This window comes from Pongo abelii, chromosome 13, assembly GCF_028885655.2.
Source record: "Pongo abelii isolate AG06213 chromosome 13, NHGRI_mPonAbe1-v2.0_pri, whole genome shotgun sequence".
NCBI lineage: Eukaryota > Metazoa > Chordata > Mammalia > Primates > Hominidae > Pongo > Pongo abelii.
The window spans coordinates 17,888,975-17,912,402 of NC_071998.2; the positions used below are offsets into that span (position 1 = coordinate 17,888,975).

The window sequence follows — 23,428 nt, forward strand, 5'->3', positions numbered from 1 at the left end:
TTGTAGCTCCTGCACTGCCGGCCCTTGGTGTGGCTTCTCAGATTGCTCACTTGGAATATCTAGGTGTTAATAACTGCCTTTCTACTACATAAAGATGCATCAAAAATCAGATGGAAGAATGGAAACATAACTGTAAAATCTTATATTTGCTATTTTTACTAGAGTTATTACAATTTTTAATACTACACTTTATAACAATATAATCTCCAAGATACCTGCCTTACCTGGATGGCTAGTGTAAGAGAGAAATAAATATCTGAAATTTAGATTCATTATTCAGATTTTATTATCATCTGTCAGACTTTTTTTCTGAATTGCTTCATTCATTCATTCACTCAATGCAAAGCTATGGTGTACTTAGTATGTTCCTGGCTCTGTATTAGGTGCTGATGTTACAGCAATGAATGTATCTTACCCTAGTGTAGCCTGAAGTCTAATGAGAAAAAAGGAAATTAGGCCTCTAATAAGACAGATACAGATACACTACAAAAAGTTACTATAGCACATGAAGTCATACTATAGGCTTCCTGGGAACTTATAATGAGGAACCAAATGTAGAGTGAGGGCCTAGGAACCGTCATTTAAACTAAGATCCAAAGGAGGAAAAGTAAATAGCCAGTTGAGAACATGGGGAAGGAGCATTTCAAGCAGAGGAGACCACAGGCGTAAAGGCTTTGAGTCAGTAAAAAGCTGGATACAATTGACAGTGGACAGGTAGCAGGTGACGGCAGCAAGAGGTGGCACTGGAGAGTTATTCAGGGACAAGCTCCTTCAGGCCTTGCTGGGAGTCTGGTTGTTATTTTAGGAACAATGGAAAGCCACTGATGGTATTAAACAGGGACGTAATTGTATCAGTTCTGCATTTTTAAAAGGTAACTTGAGTTGCAGTGTGGAGAATATAATGCAGTCAGCTATCAACAGAGACAGGATGACCTAAACTTGGAAGGCAATTTCCATAATCTGTGGGACACCAAGTTTAGATTAAGTCGGTAGTAGAGCTGGAGAGAGATGAAATCACGCAAGGTGTAATTTGGAGGGAAGAATACAGAATTTCGTGACTCGCTAGACATGGATGGCAAGAGAGACAGATGCGTCAAGGACTCATAGGGTTCTGGCCTAAGATTCTGGGAGTTCCCCTTTGTTCTTGGGAGATGCCCTCGAAGGCCTGGACAGGCAGTACAGCATAGGGAATTTATTTTTCTGTCTAAGGCCTCTGGGAAACAATCCTAGTGTCTTGGGTGTGGCTTTAAGCATGTTTCAACAATTGAGTTTGAACAATCGAATGTGCATGCTTTTCCAGGAGTCATCCTGATTATTGTGTGGACTAAAAACTGGAAAGGTCAAGACCAGAGACAAATAGCTGATTTAGGAGGCTGGTACTCATTTAGGCTAAACTGGAGGGAGAGAAAGAAATTCAAAACATTTAGGAGATAGAATCAGGTTTCAGTCAATAGGTGGCTGTTGGTATCGTTTTATAAGATGGAAGACAAAGGAAAATGAGCAGATAGACAACTGAGTTTTAAGTGCTCACAGGGCCAGTGAAGAGAGGTTTGTACCAGAGGTTGGAACTCCTCAGAGTAGGTTGCGGATACGTATTTGGAAGTTATCAGCCAGTGTGTAAATGCTACTGAAAACTCATGGAAGTGGATAAAAGCTCAGAGAGAGCTTGGGAGCAGGATAAAAGACCTAGAACCAATCTGTGGATAATGTTAGCCTTTAAGGAGTGGCAAGAAGAGTAGCATGCAAAGGTGCATGGAAAACCAGGAGAATACAGCTGTCAAGAAGGGCCCGAGGCCATCTGTGCTCATGGCTTTATTCTGCAGTTGAGCAGCAACTCTGGGAGAACCTACAACCTATCCCCAGGCTAGAAGTGGAAATAGAGATAAATGCATAGAGTAAGCCAGGAGTCTGTGAAAACACACACAGTTTAAAGGAATAATGAATCTATTATTGTAAATGAAGTGTAGAAAAGCTAATAACACTAGGGCTGGGCAGTCCCAGGTATTCAGGAGGCTGAGGTGGAGGATCGATGGAGCCCAGGGGTGCTCCATGATGATCAGGTGTCTGAACAAATTTTAGCATCAAATGGTGATCTCTCCGAGCGGAGGACCACCAGGTTGCTTAAGGAAGAGTGAACTAGCCCAGCTCCCAAATGAAGCAGGTCAAGACTCCCGTGCTGATCAGCAGTGGGATTGTGCCTGTAGCCACTGCACTCCAGCCTGGGCAACATAGTGAGAACTTGCCTCTTAAAATAAAAAAAGATAAATTGATAAATACATAAATAAATAAATGGGAAGAGATGCTGCATGGCAGGGATATTAAAAGTCATTATAATCAACGTTCTAGAAAACAAGCAGGACAGTGGAAATACAAAGGAAAATACTGAAACTACCATTATTAACATAAGTCATAAAGGATTGTATTACTGTCAACAACAAAAATAAAATCACCATACTTGAACAATTATTCTTCTAAGGAAAAAAAGACAATGTAGATGTCCACTTGTTCTAAAGAATTACTTTTAGTTAGTTAGCAGTGGTCACACATTATCTGTCTGCATGTTCGGGATTTTTTACTAGGAGTCCCTTATGGCCAACAGCATATGTTTACAGAAGTTAACAGTGCCAGCAGATTGCATGGCAGCTGCACCGCCCACCGGCCCTTCCTGGAATCAGGCACCGGGCTTTGATCTTCCTGGTACTAACCTCCAGCCCAAGGAACTGGAGTAATATCTCTTCATGAAGGAACATCAAGCTAATGGCAAATCGCCATCAAAGAGCATGTTCCACTTTGAAGTCAGTAAATCTGAAGTTGTTTCAGAGTAATGAGAGGAGAAGGTAATTTCACAGCATCAAAGAGAGATTCTAAATATCAGACATCTTAGCCATTGAAACAGAGAGCACAGTTATAGGTCCCAGAAAACACAGGGATGGAAGGAGATGAACAATAAGAGGACGGAAAAAGACTGTTCGTAAAGCAACACCATTATATTTAGCCCCATAGAAATGTAAACACTAAAAAACAGAGGCAGAGTTAGGAAATGAACTAGGTTGTACAGGGGTTAAGTAATAAAATGGAAATAATAGTATCCGAGACGTTAAGTGCTACATGAATGACAGATGTTGTTATCATGCTTTAGAAAATTAATATTCTGCAGGGCTAAAGCTGTGAGTAGGCAGAGAATGGGAGTGACTGTGTGTAAATAGTGTGATATGAACATCCGGCCGGACCCAAATTGAAGCCACTTAAGACATTTCCATCCAGGCTGCTCTTTGACTTGTTCTCCAGTTTTATACAGGAGTATTTTTAAATTTTACTCCATTTTGACAATAATTTAAAACATTTTTGTGATAATGTAAAGAAAGAATACAAGTATGTTCTAGATCATCAAGTGGCAACTGTGTCACTGAGTACCACCAAATAATTTCACGGCCGGCTTTTTGTTTGTGTTATATTCATGTCGGCCCCATCCTTTCCACTTTTATAACAAGGAACAGGTGAGAAAAGAGGCTGACTAAACACAGGTTCCCACCAAGTAAAGATCAAGTGAGGCGACAGCACGGTGTGCAAAAGAGGACGTTAGCAGAGAAAAACACAGAGAACCAAGAGATTGCGAGAAATCACGCCCTGTCCCCAGCACCGCTCCTGCTTTCCCAGACAGCGTGTCATCTCAGCTTCAGAAAAACAGCATCATCTGTTGTTTGTTTGAATTGTATTCGTTTCATTACAAGCCTACCATACTGCAAGTACTTTGCTAAACTCTGGGAATCTAAAGACAGGTAAGTTTCAGTTCAGGTCCACCACTAAATTCAACTACAAAAGACAGTAGCTACAGTCCATATTGTCACGGGGAGACACTAGAGCGTTTCCATAAAAACCAGTTCTGCTTGCCCAGCTATTTAAAAAGACAGAAAAAGTCAAGTTCAACATTTCATGCCGACATTGGCTTTTACAGTTTGGCTTTGACAGAATCTCATGCTGACCTTGATTTCACACAGGGAATAAAGGCCACTTACTATATGCACATCCGTACACTTCGATCCGCATCCCAATCCTGCCCCTGGGGTTCCAGGCTAAAGGGAGAAAGCGCAGGAACCTGGCTTCAAAGGGAGGCTGGAGTCTGTAGTGCACCACACTGTCTGCATTTGTGTTTCCTGGAAAACCCTAGGAGAAAACAGAGAAAGGGATCAATGTATCTGCAGGACGCACCATCTTCATGTCGTCACCTCTCATGGCAATGAGCAATGTATGCTCGCTTTGCTAATATGCAAAAAGCTGCTGTTTTAAAGGAAACACTGCTAATGGTTAACAAGGATGTGACAACCTCTCCAGTCCGTGAATTCGTCACCATTGTCTACGTTTTCTTTATTTACAAGGTAGTTTAAATTTCATCCACATCATTAAAATGACTATAAACATGGCAACTTCTATGAAGTTCACTTTTCTAAAATGCTATCCCACAGATTGCCCCCTAATCAAGTGGTAAAGATGCTCACAAAAAGCCACATCACATGGCAGGGCAATCAAGCACCATGGTAACATGCAAAGGATCTGCAGTGAGAATCCTGGAATCTGCAATTAGAGAGTTGGAAGGGACCTAGACATGATTCCAGCCCCACACCCTTAATTTATAAACGAGAAACTACAGTCTAGGAAGAAGAAAGGACACTCTGGAGGTAGGACGGCTATCATAGAGTGTGGGCAGGACTACATCTGGCTTTTATTTCAATGGCAGCATTGATTCCATGTTATCAGGCTGAATCCACTTCACAGCGAACACAGCTCCATGCACCTGTGGCCTGCTTCCTGGGGGTGTCAAGAGGAGCACACTGCCACTCTCTGCTCCAGGGCAAAGGGGCTTTCACTCTTCACTCCATCTTGCTATCTGAACATTGGGAACGATCAGAGTGCAAGCAAACAAAGTTGTTTTAGATATTTTTTCATTGTTTTCAGATTTTTAAGAATATGGCATGTGTGAGAACAAGGAAAGGGTTAATGATTTTTTGCACTAGAAGTGCTATCACCTAACATGACTGGGGCACATAGTTAATATCTATGTATGGCACAGGCCAGCAGTTAGTTCAACCAAGAATGAAGAATGTTTCCTGCCTAATTATTTTGCTTTACTAAAGGATGTACCAGGCTTAGGGCCAGCGCGTTGGCTCACGCCTGTAATCCCAGCACTTTGGGAGGCCAAGTCGGACAGATCACGAGGTCAGGAGATCGAGATCATCCTGGCTAACACGGTGAAACCCCGTCTCTACTAAAAATACAAAAAAATTAGCCAGGCATGGTGGTGGGCCCCTGTAGTCCCAGCTACTCAGGAGCCTGAGGCAGGAGAATGGTGTGAACCTGGGAGGTGGAGCTTGCAGTGAGCCGAGATCGTGCCACTGCACTCCAGCCTGGGCGACAGAGCTAGACTCCGTCACAACAACAACAACAACAACAACAACAAAAAGAATGTACCAGGCTTAACAACAAAACAGAGAGAATAAAGATCAGCCTGCCTCGTATCTGACCACCAATGGGTGTCCCTGGGTATAAACACATGGAAATAAAAATATAGGAAATGCCTTAGTGAATGTGGTCAATTTTAAATGCTAGTGTAGATGTCAGACTTGGTAACAGTTTGTCTATTGCTAATTCATGCCAATTCCAAGATAATCATTTCACTTTTTTTTTTTTTTTTTTTCCTGAGACAGGGTCTCACTTTGTCTTCCAGGCTGGAATGCAGTGGTGCGATCTAGACTCACTGCAACCTCTGCCTCCCAGATTCAAGCAATTCTCCTGCCTCAGCCTGCCCAGTAGCTGGCATTCCAGGAGCATGCCACCACACCTGGCTAATTTTTGTATTTTTAGTAGAGACGGGGTTTCGCCGTGTTGGCCAGGCTGGTTTCGAACTCCCAGCCTCAAGTAATTTGCCCACCTGGGCCTCCCAAAATGCTAGGATTACAGTCATTAAGCCACCATGCCCAGCCAGAGATAATCATTTCACTCTTGTTCCAACTAAAGGGTCACGTACATCGACATTTTTTGAGTTAACAATCGCTATACCAACTTCAGGTAAATATTTGCACAACCTCTGCACTCACAACCTTCTGTCTGGACAGCCCAGGCTGACCTATATAAAAGAAGCCATATCCCAGCTCCACCACCTCAAACCCTGCTACTCTCTGCTGCAAGCTGCAGTTTCTTCATCTGTAAAACTGATCTTGAAGGGCCAGAGTACTAATTGAGATAACACCTGGAAATCAATCAGCCCACCACCTGCGTGGAGGTGGCGGCTGTGATTGTGACCCAGGTTGGTCATTGTTGGCATGGTTGGTAGAGATGGTTGATCCATCCTTTTATTTTGGTTCTAATTTGGGTTTAATATCTAAGACATCCAGCCAAGCTAATACAGGAACATCAGATCCTATGAGCATTTTGACTCCAATGTTAAAATTCAGTTGCAGAATTAAAATCATATTTTTCTGTAGCTGAATAAACTTTGTAAACCTCAGTAAAAACAATACAGTAAAAACAATACAATAAAAACCTTTCAAAGGAACCCTACCAAAACAGAATTTTTTCACCTTTATCTGCCAAATGTTACTTCTTTCTCAATTTGTTTCAAAGCGTAAACTCTGGAAAATATACTTGAGTGATGTGATAATAGGATCATGTAGCAAAATAAAATTTAATGTCAATTTTTGCTTAATTAAATAGATTAACATTTAAGAAACTTTAAATAGACATTACCTAATAGTTTGTGAATAAGGCAGACGAGAAACATACTCTTTGCAACTTCAGAGATATCAATAAAAAATCATTTATTACATATGACTAAAATATATTTAAAAGTTTATATATAATCACATTAACTCGTTTGAAATTTCAGTAATCACATTATTGTCTTATATAGAATTATAACCAGCTTCATGGGATACCAACCAAATGAATCATTGTTCTTTAAAGATATAGAAATTAAAGAGAATACATTTTGGGCAGGAAAGATTTATACTAGCATTTCACTGTCATAACATTCAGGGCTTATTATTGAAATAACCTTATCTATAACAGTAAAATAATGTGTGTCTTAAAAATATGCAGTGTAGTCTCTTAATCATTATATTCAAAGTTTGCTTTGAGAGTTTGCAGAGCAGACACAAGTTCATACGTGAGCACGTGACCACCATGGACAGAAACAATGGCGAACACAAAGACCTATTCCTGCTTTGTTTTATTAAGGTGGAAAAACGAACCTTCTAGAAGGATAAGCCAGCTTTTATAGAAATATGCAGCCTTCAACAATTCTGCAGAGGCTTACGTCTTCATTTTAGACATAAATAGCAAGTTACAGCTCTGTGGAGAGTGAGGGTATAGAGAATAGTTTTCGGAAGCCATAGTCCTTCGAATTCTTTTCTGTCTTAGCAGGCATGTGACCTTGGGAGAAATCATCATCTTTCTTCGTAAAGTAGAAAAATCGTATCCATCTGGCAATCTTGGTAAGAATTAAACTAGTTAATACCTGCACGTTGCGCACATGTACCATAGAGCCTAAAGTATAATAAGAATAAGAATAAGAATAAAAAAAAGAAAAAAAAAAGACATCCATAAAAAAACAAACTAGTTAATATATACAATGTATTTGTAAGGTTATAAATCATTTATTTTTTACAGCATTCCTCTGCAATTTGTGTGTGTGTGTGTGGTGTGTTCATGCATAAAAGCTCCATCTTATTCAAAGACAGTCACTTAAGTTTGATGTGGATTCTCTGTCTTTGAGGGCATTCTAGCTAAGTATTACACTAAGTAATCAAAAACGAGTATTTTCAGATAAAATGATCAGTTTCCATAGCATGTTCCTTAGGTATACATGAAAGGGAGTGAAATCTGTGGTTGGAGTCCACTCACACGCTAGAAATATGTTTCATAATAATTTAGGAATTAATGACATTACTGGAAAATTTCCAACACTCTACTTTGATTTTTAGCGGTCACATTAGTTAAATCTAACAGTCACAGTCAGTGATGGTGCTCACGTGATATCCTGGTCTGCAAAATGTTAAGCGCATGGATAGTTGTGGTTGAGTATGAAACACCCAGATTGACGGCCATAAGCAGAAAAAAATCTGTCAATGTAAGACTCATCAACAATTATTTTTAAGAAGACTGTTAGAAATTTGTTATTTTTCCAAATTTGTCATTTTGTCATTTCTGTTTCAGAGGATTTTTATCATCAAATCTTTATTTTAAATTACAAGATACTGAAATGAGTCTCTGAATTTTAAAATAAGCATTAAATCTCTACTATGCATAGGGCCACCACTGTCCTATGCAACTTCACACATCAATTCAGTTAGTCCTCACAAAGATGTTAGAAAAGCTTGTCTAAAAGAAATAGATTCTTCAGCAGCTTCAGTTTATTATTAGTTTCCCAAACACTCAAACATACTATGAGAGATTCTTATTTTAATATGCTGTTATTATTTTAAGCTGTGTGTGGGGTAAGAAAGTGCCCGTGAGTCCTTGAGTTCTAATTCTGTTTCCTTAATTGCCAGACTATGCTGATATTGGATACAAATTTTAGTGCTTGTAATCTCAGCTTCTTTATGAGTAACATGGGAATAATACTAACTGCTCTGCCCAATTATAGCTTGTTGGAAGATGTTTCTGTAGGTGACTTGAAAATTCTAAGGAACTATACAAATGAAAGATATTGTTAAGCTGCTCCCTGTAATGCCTGTTAACAAGATTATTTGATTAAGACACTTTGTTAATTATAAGTGTTATATGAAGAAATTGTATTAATTCTAAGTACAGAGCATTAATAATATAATTACCATGACATATGCCTTGATGATTTTATGAAGCAATTAAAATGTTTCTATAGACTATTAAAAATTAGCATATTATTTTTATCACCTTAGTATGACTAGTACAATTATATTTATGCAGAGTTAATCAGTAAAAAGCAAAACGAAAGATATAAAACAATATTATATGTAAGTGTAAATATGTGTGAAAAAAAGAATTATAATTTTTAAAAGAATATGTACAAATAAAATGTATTGGACTGGGGAAATATGAATCATGTATAAAAAAATATGATTAATGAATGAATGAACACCAAGGCAAGAGCAGGGCCTTATGCAGACCAGACCGATCATTCCTTAATGATTCCTCACTGAGGAAGGTGACTCATGGAAACCTTGGCATCTGATGTCTAAATACAATAAATAAACAAAAAAGGGCTCCAGCATGTGGACCCAGTGCCTGCTGAAGAGCTGTTAACCCTCTGCTGCTGCCCCCTCAACCTCCTCTGTTCTCAGGATGCCCATGGGTGAAGAAGGGACTCCTGGCAGGTGGGACCAGGGGCTGCCACAGAGCCCTCCCAAGGCCACAGACAGGACTGTGAGGCCACGGCTCCAGCAGGATGCTGGCTCCTGCGACTGTCAAAGACTTCAGCTCAGTTCAGGAGTTTCCTGTAAGTGATACATCATATGATGAACACAGGCTGAAAAGCTGGGGAGACCTGGGTCTGAGGCCAAGTCCCAACATATACTGGTTCTGTGACTATGGGCAAGATACTCAACCACGCAGAGCCTTCTCCTCTGAACACTGGGGAGAATGATGATCCGGACTCACAAGACTCTCACATATCTCTAAAGCTCTTAGCATAGGACTAGCATACGGTAAATAATCAATTAGTAGGAAACACTGCTTATTATTATCTGTTAATACTAAGTGATATTTCCTCTTACTCATTCTCACAATGCTACTCTTTGAAAGCAAGGATGAATCTATGGACCTTTTCCTTTGATTCTCAGCTGGAATCAACTTAATCTCTTAGGTCTGCATCCCCTCACTAGCAGATGACATTAGGCAAGGATGATACTGCTTTTGTCCCTGTTATTTTCAGAAGATTACAGATAATGGTGTAACATGCAAAACTGCTTCTTATTTAAATTAGTATCGATAACTGCCTATGTGAACAGTTGTACTTAATTATTTTAAAGTGCTCATGAATGCATTATTAATATTTTACTAACCATTAGAATACAATGTTTATCAACACAAAATGAGAAAAGTGTGACTTTGCCTTATTCTAGCATTATTAAATGAACTGAAGTAGGAATTAAGAAATGTGGGTGATAGTTCCAGCTTTTTCATTAATTAGCTGTGAGAGCCATGGTATGTCACCTGAGGCTTCAGTTTAGCCAGAAAGCATGCTACAAAGTACTATGGGGCCAGGCACGGTGGCTCATGCCTGTAATCCCAGCACTTTGGGAGGCTGAGGCAGGTGGATCACCTGAGGGTCAGCAGTTTGAGACCAGCCTGACCAATATGGTGAAACCCCATCTCTACTTCAAAAAAAACACAAAAATTAGCCTAGCATGGTGGCATGCCCCTGTAGTCCTAGCTACTCAGGAGGCTGAGGCAGGAGAATCACTTGAACCTGGGAGGTGGAGGTTGCAGTGAGCCGAGACTGCACCACTGCACTCCAGCCTGGGTGACAGAGTGAGACTCTATCTCAAAAAAAAAAAAAAAAAAGTACTATGGAATCTAAAGTTTTCTCTAGCACTAAAAAAGCATGGCCTGAAATAGTTAATTTATATTCGGGTCAAGACAGAAATAAATGTTAGAAAATAAATGAATAATCAATGACAGCAAGAGTACCTTATTGAAAAAAAGTATGTGTATATGCACTTATGCATATCTTTAATTAATTAAATATACACAATCATTGAAAAATGAAACACTGCAAATACATTTGTATGTTTGATACTTGAGCATCCTATCATTTTTTAAAATAAAAATGAATTAATTTACCATATTTGAGTAAGTCAAAAAGAGAAAAACAAAGTGTAGTGCATGTTTAAAAAAGACAAATAAATGTTTCCTTGTGTTTGCTCACTACTGATAACTTTGAGGAAATGATCATTTAGAAACACAAAGCAATCCAAAATATGAATCAAGATTAACTTAAATGTAATTTTTAAAATAATTCAGATAATGAGGAGAGCAGAACTAGCCACTTAGCTCTCTGTATATAGTGCATATAACTAAATATATCACAACTTAACAGGCGTTCTTTCTGAGATATTGCTATTGACTTTAAATGATCACATTAGTTAAATGTTAAAATACCTTTTCAAAAAGCAGGCAATTCATCTAACTTGTCATTTGACTTGGATCTGGGACAAATTTCCTGTGTGAGATCGATCAGCATGTCTTCTTGCTCTCAGATTTCCTTATTATAATTATAAACCTTGTGCTTTATAAAAGTTCATCAGGGTATTATGCTGGTGCCATCTCTGGTTTCTCAGAGACTTTCAACAACCAGCCTCATTCTGAGACATGATAGGCATTGTTGCAAAATCAGGAATTCTTCAAGGAGTATAAATGTCTGCTGTGTTGAATTTTATGCTAGGTTCTCCAAGATCTGCACCTTTAACCCTCCCAGTATTTACCAGTGTTTAACACACAGTTGGTCTCAGGCAAATGCTGGTGCATTGACTTGATTGTTAGAGATAGTCTTCCTAATGCTATATTCTATCCAGTCTCTCTAAACCCAGCTCCTTGTTCTGCTGTGAGGAGCAGCACCTGTCTTCCTCTGCCTGGGTGACTCAGAGATGCCCACTCCATCTTCATCTCTGGACTCACCACAAGTAATTACTTAGTACTTCCCACCAACTGCAGAGCAATTTACTTAATTGGAATGTTTTCACACTTTTTCATCCCTGATAATCAACCTGCACAGATGAAAAAATTAGCTAGGGAATCACTATTATTAAATCAGTGATCTAAGTGCTTTTGTTATTCTAACTGAAAATTGCAATCATTTGTTTGTTTGACATATTTACCATCTGACCGTCAGACAGATTCACTTATTTTGTCCATTTTAACTATGACCAAATATATATTTTTTCACATAAGAATCTGTGAGCATTAAACTGGATGATCCATATGACCTTATCCCTGAATATTAGATATTGGATATGCACATACAAATGGTTATGATTGTTATGATTAGTGTGCTATCATGGAAAATAGTTCATAGTCTTGATAGTCTGAGAATTGCTATGATAATAGTTTCAAAAACATTTAGGATACTTGTTCCCTATTTTTAATTTTAGTTTTTAGCAACAAAATCATTTGAAAAGCAAACAAAATTATTTCACCATATTTTTACACTTGTAATCATGTATAATATGTTCTAAGAAAAAGCCATCTCTACCTATAAAATACTGCATAAGATGCAATTGTATATTCCTGTGTGTCTCTCACACAAGATCCATCAATGAACAATATTGCCAGCATTGGGAATAAGAATACTGAATGAATCAGGCCTAGGTTGAGTATTTTCTGTGACTATGAGGCAGTCACATCCTCCTATTTGGTTAGGATCTACAAACAGAGTAACTAGACTCAAAAGGTGCCACCTGCCTAGAATAATATTAGTATGAGACAATAAGACTTGCTTGTAGCTTATCCGGCAGTGTGCTAGAAATTTTCTGTCTATGAATTTGTAAAACAGCAGCAACAACATGAGGTACATGGAAGTTCAATGTCCTAGGGTCAAAGCTGAGCTCTGAAACCGCCTTTGCACAAATTCTAACAGTGAAATTGAAACTGCCTTTGCACAAATTCTAACAGTGACAAAATTATGGCAATGGGGAGACCTGATCTAGTTAACCCCCTTCTTGCCCTTGACCTCCAAGTTGCCCTTAATCATTCCTGGGCTTAGGCAAGCCAACCGTGGGAGACATCTAGTTTATAGTTTAAATGATAATAGCCCTTCCCCAAAACTAAAGCTAATGAGAGACCACCAGGCTAGGAGAATAGAGGAGCCTAAATTCTGCTAAAATACAGACATAAATGATTGCTAGCCATTTGTCCAGAGGTCACGAGATATGCAACTTCCTCATGAATTCCAGCAGATAACATCAGTATCGTAGAATCTAAGATTAGCCTTTTGAGATACCCAGGTTTTTTGCATGTTTGACTACCAACGGCTCCACCTGGACCCGCCAACAGCTCCTGTAGCTCCACCCAGAAGTAACTCAGCATGCAGAAGAATCATTTCCCACACCCCTATGATTACACCCCCAACCAATCAGCAGCAAGCATCCATTGCCTAGCCACTCCCAGCCCTTCCCCTAAACTACCTTTGAAAAATCCCTAACCTATGAGCCTTCGATGAGACTGACTTGAACAATAACTTCATCTCTAATGTGGTGTGGCCGACCTTGAGTTAATTTAAACTCTTTCTTTAGAGCAAATACCATGTTTTTTGTTTTGTTTTGTTTTTTTGCAGCAAGCAGGAAGAACCCATCATGCAGTTACACAATCAGAAGAGCTACTGTGGCTTGTAGAAAGCCTGGCATACCCAGAACAACAGAATCCAACAAGACAGGAAAGTAACCAATAGGTCTACAGTCAGGGCCTAGGTTCTGAGTAAGCACACCACTAGCAACTCCTTTATTCTCCATATGGAAAAAGTACAATAGTTTACCAGAGTTATGAATACACGTGGGGAGACAATAGGTCCTTAAAGGGTCTGAAAGGCTTTTCAGCTTCTTCTGACTGTGATAGTAGTTAGTCAGACATGAGCAAAACAGGAGAGGACTCCCCAACCCCAGGAATGTCAGGCAACCATCAGGTGATGGTCAGGCAGTTGTTACACTGTCTCTCTAAAATAATAATTGGTTGTAGCCAGTGCCAGGGAAAGGCAGTCTTGCAATAGATAGAAACACCTGAAACTGGTGATCAGAAGCTTCCCGATATGATCTCAGGAGCTGGGTGAGTGGCCTCAAGCATGCGCACTAAGAGGCAAAATGGTGGAGTTTAACTGGTACATGACCTTCTTCTAGGAACACGCATACAACTCCGGTGAAAACATTATGCCTATGACCCCTCCCAAGTGCTGACAAGCCACTGTGCATGTGGAATGCCAATGTATAAAACCCCAAGTTAAAGGTCAAACCGTGCAGTTGAATCTCTCAGGCCGCCGGCTTGCCCCTCTTCCAAATGTACTTTACTTCCTTTGGTTCCTGCTGTAAAACTTTTTAATAAACATTCACTCCTGCTCCGAGTCTCTGCCTCAGTCTCTCCCTCTGCCTTAAGCTCCTCGGTTGAATTCCTTCTTCTGAGGTAGCAAGAACTGAGGTTGCTGCAGACCTGTACATATCTGCCACTGCTAATATGACCCCAGTAAAGGTGCTGGTGACGTTTGATGTAACAGCTCAGTGAGAGGTTTCGCCTTTTCAGAACAGGCAGGGATCCCCTCACTGCAATTCCCAACCAATCCCCAAAACTGGCAAACTTGATTTTTTTTAATTAAGCAAGCTTAATTTGTAAAATAGGCTGACTCTAGGATGGGACTATTTTTTATTGGCCAGTCACAAATGTCCCAAATACTTGAGTTCAGTTTGACACTATTGCTATTTATCTAGGGATGTTTTATATGCTTAGGAAGCTAAAAATTTGTAGAAAGTTACATTTTCTTCTTATCACAGGTAAGGTGTCAGCAGCTATCAATGATTCATCTGCATATTGAATCAGCATGAAACTCTAAGGTGAGGAAAATTACTTTAAGTTCTCTTGAACAGTAAATGTCTAAAGAATATAGTAGGTGAATCTCTAAATCCTGAGGAATCCGTTGCCATAAATATTGAAAGCTGCCATAGGTAAATGTAAGGATGAACCTTGATTTCTCATGTAAAGGTACAGAAAAAAACCTGAACAAAAGTCTAATGCAGAAAAATACTTAGTTGACATAGGTATTGTAATTAAAATAGTAGCCAGGTCAGGTAGCACAAGCACAGGTACCAGAAGAATCACAAACATACTTATTTCTGTAAGATCTTGTACAAACCTATAAACAGGTCCACCTTCCCTGTCAAATTTTCCTTCCTTTTTCACGGGTAATCCAGAAGTATTACAAACTGAATGCCCTTTATTACAGCTCATTTTCCTAATTAAAAAATGTATAGATTATATTTCTTATAATTGAGCTATTCCATGTTGTAAGCTATAATTATAGGATTGATACATTTTACTAAAATATTTGTTCCTGGGATTCAGAAAAATGGATCTACTTCTTGTCAATTGATCTATTCCAGTGCAAGGTGAGATTGCCACTCCCCACTGCCCCCATTGGTTTCAGAAGGCACATCTTTACCTTATCATCAGGTGCCTTGCCTCCCAGGGCTCCAAAATCATTTCACCCAGAATGCAGAATGGGTGGGAGGCATTAGTTTACACAGCGAATCTCTTTCCAACAAATAGCTAGGTGCATCGGGAGACTAGATAAAAGCATGTTTCTTTTACAAAAGATCTATTTGCAGAATAATTTCAGAGCAGCAAGAACAGACAGAAGGTTGTCCGGAGATGTCCAAAACATTAAAACAAAAAAAAGGTCAGAAGAAATTAGAGAATACAGGGCTCCAGGGTTCACCAAAAAAAAAAAAAAAAAAAAAAAAAAAAACATGAAAAGATTAAGATGAGGAAAAGAAACAGACATATAAAGCTCTCTGCTTCCCAACTCAAAGGTTTCCTCATTATGTCAATTTTGCACACTAGTTTGCACCATTTGCCAATTATTTCTCATCCAGTTTCTCAGGAGAAAAATCTCCTAGAGAAGATAATAAAGCTTCAGACTCAGGTTGAATCCTTTGCGTCTTCCTTAGTTTCTTCAGCATCGCCTTTTTGAATATCCTGGTTTCTTACAACAGTGATATATCAACTTTCCATTAGAGCATTCCTTTTTATTTGTTGTTGGCTCACAATAAAGTCTGTCCCCTCTGTGAATAATTCTAACTGGGCAGCTAACACTGCAGTCTTAAGTTCTTCCCCACATTTTCCCAAAATGGACTGCTGGCACCAACTGTCCGCCCTTGCCATCCAACTATTTTTTCTCCTGACAATTGCTGGCAGGGAAATTCCTGGCAAAAAGGCTGCTTAAAAGGTAGAGGACCAAGGATATATTCTGATCTTCCCTTGGATTGAGCCCCAAAAATTTATAAACTGTTTCAGTGCACTGCTGATGAAAAGCAACAGGGACACACCTGCCTCTTAAGTGCGTTATTGTAGCACTGCTAGAGGTCACCATATGCAGAGAGGCTCCAAGGACTGCCATCAGCCATCCCTCACATTGAGTTATGGAAAGGGGTGGAAGGCTGGTTTCCTGAGGCCATGGCACTCCCTGATGAGGGGGTTATAATTTGGCCTCTATCACACCTGTTCCACTAGTTGAGCAAGTCAGCCAGAGGCAACACATCACACAGCAGCCAGTTTATATCCTCATGTGTGTAGCTATATGTTGAAAAAATGCTGCAGAGCACTTCTGCAAATTTGTGTGAATCTTCCCAGAGCAATAGAAAAAAATCTCTTAAGAGAAGTATATCAACTTGGGGGAAGGCAATATGAATTCCGGCATTTCTGTCACTGCAGTTGCAAAGGGATAGGGCTGATTTTCATCATGAAATGAAAAATAAGTTGGTTTGTATGGCACTGTACTTTCAGTCCCTGTTATGCCATAGTAATCTGACTCCCTCCATTTCTTCTAAGTTGTTAAGGCAATCAATCATTCAGCAACCCAAAACCTTTATTCTAGGATACAATCTCTTACCCAAATTCTCACTGACTGTTTGATCTTTCTTCTGAGTAATTTATAGATGTTTAGTTTTGTTTTGCACATTCAGTTTAGAGGGAATCACAGAGATGGGATCAGAACTAGGACATCCAATATCAGGATATTCTAATAAAGCTAACAATTTGCTCCTTCTAAAGGGAATTCATCCCAGGTTTCCAATTCATCCAAGAGACCATTACCTCCCTCCTCTGAGATCCCAGATTGAGCAAAGAAGGGTGAAGAGAAGCTGAGGAAACAAAAGGAATGACAGCAGAGAAGAAATCAGAAGCTGGAGGAAGAAAAAGAGCTTTCAGATTCTTACTCTATTCTTTCAATTTCTTAATTCACTCTTTTTGGTTGTTCTTTTGTTTATTCCTGACTACTTCATCTCAGGAATATAAATTAACCGTTTATTTGGCATTTTTTTTTCCTTAAAATCTCCGTGCATACACTAATTTGTCTACCTCAAAAGAGCCTTTCTCGGCCAGGCGTGGTGGTTCATGCCTGTAATCCCAGCACTTTGGGAGGCAGAGGCGGGCAGATCACGATCGAGACCATCCTGGCTAACACGGTGAAACCCTGCCTCTACTAAAAACACATAAAAATTAGCAGGGCATGGTGGCAGGCACCTGTAGTCCCAGCTACTCAGGAGGCCGAGGCAGGAGAATGGCATGAAGCCGGGAGGCGAGAGTGAGCCTCCATCTCAGAAAAAAAAAAAAAAAAAAAAAAAAAAAAGCCTTTCTCTGGCCATTGCAAAGCAGAATTTTCAGAAGTTTCCCCATTCTAAACATAATAGAGTGAAATAACCCTTCTAAGAGAAAGACCTGCCAGCAACATCCTGGACTTCCCATATTTTTCTGCCGTTAAAACCTATGCTGAATCATATAGGACCTGCGAGCATGTATTACACATTTTGCTCAATAATAACTCCAAATTTGTAGTAAGGGTTTGAAATTTTCCCCAGGAACCCAATCCTGCTGAGCCAAAGTAGATAATGGGAGACTTTTAAGCAAACAGTCGGGGTCTCTTACCTAATCCAAGAGGCCACATTTTATATTAAGTGTGTTTTATCACAATAAAAAGACTTTTTAAGAAGGTGGACACAAATCTTCCCACAAATTAACCCAATAGAAGCACTCACTCAAGAAATCCCATCCTCATCACCAAATTGTTGGGGGGAAAATCAATACCCAAAGAAACATGCCAATTCACAAATACAGAATGAGTTGATTTTATTATCGGGCAAAACAAATAACCTGAATGTATGTGGACAGGCAGCAAGTGGCTACAAAGCTGTAATGAATATTCAGCTCCATTTATATGAAATTAATGTTGCAGTTGTTACACATCATCCTATCTTTAGAAAATAGTCAGCAGATGTTCAATTTGCACCAGTAATTACAGTGAGCTTACTCTGATGTTCTGTTATACATACTTCTGTATCAAGCTTGCTCTGGTGTTAAGTTCCTCAGAATTCTTTACCAGGATCTATGGTTTTCCCAATAGGGCATTAGTACCTATGATTAGTCACGTCTTTCAATATTCCTCAGCAAGGCTACATTGAACGGAAGTTCAGTTTCCCCACTGCATGAATCCTCCGGGTTCAGCTGGGTGTGCTTTTCATGTGAGCGCTCACCTTCCCACAGCAATTATGCAAAAACCAAGCCTCTTAACATCATACCTCTGTAAGTGATGTGATTATTTAAAATGAAGTGACTGTTAATTAAAATCATATTCATACAGAGCTTCTATTTGCTGAAAATTTAAAGTTTGGTGGGGGTTTATGACTTTAAATGTCTCTCATTCATTCTGAATGTAATAATTTGCTTAATTTTATGTATTTCTTGGAGTTTATTTAATCAATTAGTACCGTGTGTCTGAGTATGTAAAGAGTATGCTAATGACATTTTAGAGGAAATCAAACAGACTAAGAAATTAAAGGGATGTTTCAATACTGTGAATATTGATGACAAAGAAGAAAGATAAGTAAACAGACAGAAAAATAGGGAAAATGCCTTGGACTAAAAAATAGCAACACCAGAGCAAATAAGCCATATTTAACGAGGTTAGGTAATATGCGAGTTCTACAGAACTTATTTTAAATATTGTTCTTACATTCAGTCATTTCACCTGGCACAAATATGCCTTTTGTACTAAAGGAAGACGGTTTCCTTCACATTTACACTTTTGCATTATAATCAATGTGTCATCTTTTTTTCAATAAATATGGTTGGCCCTCTGTATTGGAAGTCTCTACAAGGCTGACTATGGGACTTAAGTATGAGCAGATTCTGGTACCCGAGGGGGTCCTGGAACCAATCCCTTGCAGGGAGATGACTGTAAATGTTTTTGAGACTGAGAATATTAACATGTGCTTAAAATGTGAACAAGGAAATGTGTTAACATCTTCATTGACCATTAAATTTTGGTCGAATAGCATATGCCATGTCTCATCTAACTAATTTGAAATAAGTTCAGATCACAAGAAAAAAGGAAAATTGGTTAAAAGAACAAGACCTGTCCTGAGCAAATACTCCATTTCCCCAGTAATATTACTGCAGTTACAATCTATCTTGAATCACTTTAAATTGGCCCAAATGCCAATTGCTGAAAATTTAATCATTTCCCAATCAGGAATGATGCATTTATCAACCAAATCTCAAACCAGTTATAATTCTCCCCAAACCTAGTTTTGAGAACTTCAGTTTGGGTTTTTCCTAAGAGGATGACTGTCCATTTCAATGTTGAGAAGCAATCCAGAAAGAGTGAATGATAACCATCCCCATTCAAAATTTTCTCATCAAATTAGAATTTTTAAATATATCTTAGACTACGTTAATAAGGGAAATATGTTGATTATCACAGAAGTTTGGCATTTTTATATAAAATAATGCTTAGCATTTATAAGAAATATCAATTTTGCATTCAGAAAAAAAATTAATTTAAATAGAATCCAGCCCCATACATCTGAAATTTGTTGAAATCAAATGGCTAACCTCCACCAAATTGTGTTTTCAAGCTGTTTTAGAAGTTTTCGTAAATAAATTAAATTTTTTTTTGGCATTTAAATGAGTCGGCAATATTGCTAAACCAAAATGACGAGAGCTATGTAATTAACAATAAATTCAAGATGAATGCTTACTATGCATGAAAAGTTAAATGTTGAGCTGGAGAGAAAAGAAAAATAAATATATATCTGAAAAGCAAACTGAAGTAAGCATGAGGCATTCTGTCCTTGTTTCTGCCCTGTCAGGTGTAGGGCACATCCTCAGGAATCCAGAAAGCTGAGACCCCAGGGTGACTAATTTTCTGCAGGAGGTCAATTCCCTGAAAGATGCTCAGCTGACTCCCAAAGGGATAGAAATAGAATGTACCCGACTAAGTAATTAAACAAACAAGTTCCCATTTTTAATATGTCAGTTCGTGTTTTATTATACGGAGATAAATGTGTTGCTTTTTCATTTGTCTCCACCAGTGCACAATTGTAAGTCCACATTTTGAGGACCTTCTGTTTATTTCCTTTTATTTGTTTTTAGCAGAGAATAACAAAGAAAAAACAAAATATGGGTCACAGTCTTACTAGTGAGATAACCCTTGTTGACATACAAAATAAATGTATTAATAAACCAACAAAGTATGATCACATATACATACTTTTTTTTTTTTTTTTTTGAGATGGAGTCTTGCTCTGTTGCCCAGGCTGGAGTGCAGTGGTGCAATCTCGTCTCACCACAACCTCTGCCTCCCGGGTTCAACAGATTCTCCTGCCTCAGCCTGCCGAGTAGCTAGGACTACAGGCACGTGCCACTATGCCCAGCTAATTATTGTATTTTTAGTAGTGACAGGGTTTCACCATGTTGGCCAGGCTGGTCTTGAACTCCTGACCTCATGATCCACCCACCTTGGCCTCCCAAAGTGCTGGGATTACAGGTGTGAGCCACCGCGCCAGGCACATAAACATTCTTGGTTAGAAAATTGAAATAAGGCCGGGTGCACTGGCTCACGCCTGTAATCCCAGCACTTTGGGAGGCCGAGGTGGGTGGATCATGAGGTCAGGAGATCAAGACCATCCTGGCTAACACAGTGAAACCCCGTCTACAAAAAAAATACAAAAAATCAGCCGGGTGGGGTGGTGGGCCCCTGTAGTCCCAGCTACTGGGGAGGCTGAGGCAGCAGAATGGTGTGAACCCGGGAGGCAGAGCTTGCAGTGAGCCAAGATTGCGCCACTGCACTCCAGCCTGGGCAACAGAGCAAGACTCTGTCTCAAAAAAAAGAAAAAGAAAAAAGAAGACTGAAATAAAAGTTAAGCTAAAAAATGATAGCGACTCTTTCACCGAACCCCAAAAGTAACCACTCTTGAAGAAAAGATGATCATTGTGATCATCTTTTCTTAGTCCGTATTTTCTTTTAGAATAGCCTGCTCATCTTTAGCCACGCTGTGTTGCTCTCTCACCCATTTCCCCCAGGGTGTTGAGTGGTCGCTGTCCCCCATGACACTGAGGCACACCAGCGATGCCTAGGATGGGGGCAGCTTTGTACAGACCTTCCCCCTTGGCTCTGGGTCTGTGTGTCCTCCTGGTACTTCCTCCCTCCTTACCTGGGTTCCTACTCTGGAATCTGAAGTTTGCAGACTGGTTCTCTCCAACTTAAGGGTGAGGGGCAGGGGCATTTAATTAAATGGCTTGTGCCACGTTCCTTCCATCTGGTCTGCCCTTATCCCATCCAGCGTTGGTGCCCTCAGGCTGCAAAGATCCTCACCAGCCCAGTGCGACCCCTGAGAAAGCTGGCCTGGGCCCCTCACTGGACACGACCCTTCCCCCACCTGCAGCTGTCTCTCCTGCCTGGAGAAGGGAGTGAGAAAGAGATACAGAGAGAGAGAGAGAGAGAGGTGTGCTATGATTTAGACTCTGTATTAGGATTGACCAAGGGGACCACACAGGGTTCTCAGCCTCTTTCAAGGCCCAAGGGTCCCTCAGAAGACACTTCTTCACTCTACCTTCAATCTTTCATTTGCTAAATTACTTGGTTTTGCTAGACATCTCTAGCAAAACGAAGTAATTCTCTCCGGGTTTGAGTCTCTTTATCTCTAGGTTTGAATCTTCTGATTGATTTTTCTCCCATCTTCTCCCCTTTCAGTACAGAATCACCACAATATCCTTTTCATGATTTTTTTTAAACCAACTCTTCCTGATTGGTTCAGGATGTGCTTCTACTATATGAAAACTTTTAAATCACCTCTATAAACTGCCTCCACCTTCTTTCCTTGCAGTTACCTACATTCGGAGACTGTTTAATATCATCTCCTGCACCCCGTACTTTGCATTCTTTTCTCTACGAGAGCGTCCATGGACACTGGATTAGCAGCAGTTCTGAATTAAAGCCACTGCATCTCGACTCAGCTTCAAGCCACATTAATTCTGGATCTCCCACTGACGGTGATATTTGCTGTATAACTGCACTTTCATTCACAGATGCCAAAAGAAGGTTTGGCCAGGAGCTGTGTCCAAATTTACTGTTCTAAATTTGAGACAGAGGGTTTGATGATAAGATGAAAATATGGAACAAGACAGCGCTGAATTTTTAAAATTGTGACTTCCACAGAGTCCAAAATGTGTGGCTGGCTGCTCTATGTTTGGGATAAAATACGTAATTAGCTCTTATACATAAATAACTCTCAGAGGCATTAATTCTATATTTAGCCCACGTCAGTATGAGTAAACAGTGACGTTTACACACGTTGCCTGCTACGCCTCCATTTTCCCATATGTCTTCATGAAAATAAAATGTGATAAATGTAAAACATTTCAGACAGCGCTTCACATGTAAGCATTTACTCAATACGTTTCCTCTCTTTTTTCTCCTTTTCTGTGTGAATTCTCTTTCCATTCCAAGTCTGGATGGATGAAGATTATTTTCAGAAAATGGGACTTGGAGCTATAATGTCACTGAACCCAAATACAATTTGAAGAAAAATTTTCCTTCGCTATTTTAGGTAAAGCAATAGAATCATGTCTTGAAGCTTCAGGTGGATCTGAAGCTTGTCTGAGAGCAGGCAGAGGCGGCCGTGTCAGATGGATGGTCAGTTTGTGCGAACGGGGCCTGCCCAAATGCTCCGCTGTTATTAGTATCTCCCAGGAGCCCCACCTGCATGACGCCTTTTTTCTGGTTACAAATCTCTTAGTAGATTTATTCCCCCTTACACACCTTTCCAAAGGGATTTTATGGCCTTCACAGTTACCTTTCTGCCATTTAACACTATAGCTTTAAAATAATTATTTGTATCACTTATCCAAAATATATGTTGTTATTTCAGTATCTTAAGCTTTGAACTCGCAGGTCTAAGACTGAAACCCACAGCCTACACTGGCTCCTTCTAAAAGCTAATGATTGCATTCTGTTCCATCTTCACTTAAAATTCACAGAGAGAATGTAGCTCCCCATGATAATGGCTGAGGTACATGAAATATTACTGTTTAGAAACAAATGGCCTCACATGGAGGGGATAATGGTAGACAAAGAGAAGCATTTGGGTGAATCATTTATACAGATAACGTAGCAAATTTTGTTCAGAGAATAATTTACGGGTACATATGTGGATTAATTTCAAAAGGAATCTATTTTCTGCAAATATTTATTTTGAAGTTATGTGTTGAGGCTTATTAATCATTAATATGGCACAAAAGAACGTGGAAAACAGTGGACTTGTCTGGCTAGGTGTCAGGCACTCCACCTTAGCCTGTTGAGGCTGCCATAACAAAATACTGCAGACTGGGAAGTTTAAATAATAGACACTTATTCTCGCACAGC

At 39.6% G+C, this 23,428-nt stretch overlaps 1 protein-coding gene across 1 annotated transcript in view; it reads right to left on the reverse strand.

Moving 5' to 3' along the window:
• The window catches only part of LOC100443657 (contactin-associated protein-like 3), a 234,210-nt gene that overhangs the window by 115,934 nt on the left and 94,848 nt on the right, over nucleotides 1–23,428 (reverse strand). The window contains 1 exon segment of the mRNA XM_024252621.3: nucleotides 4,017–4,164. Within this exon segment, the coding sequence (XP_024108389.2) occupies nucleotides 4,017–4,164 (148 nt within the window).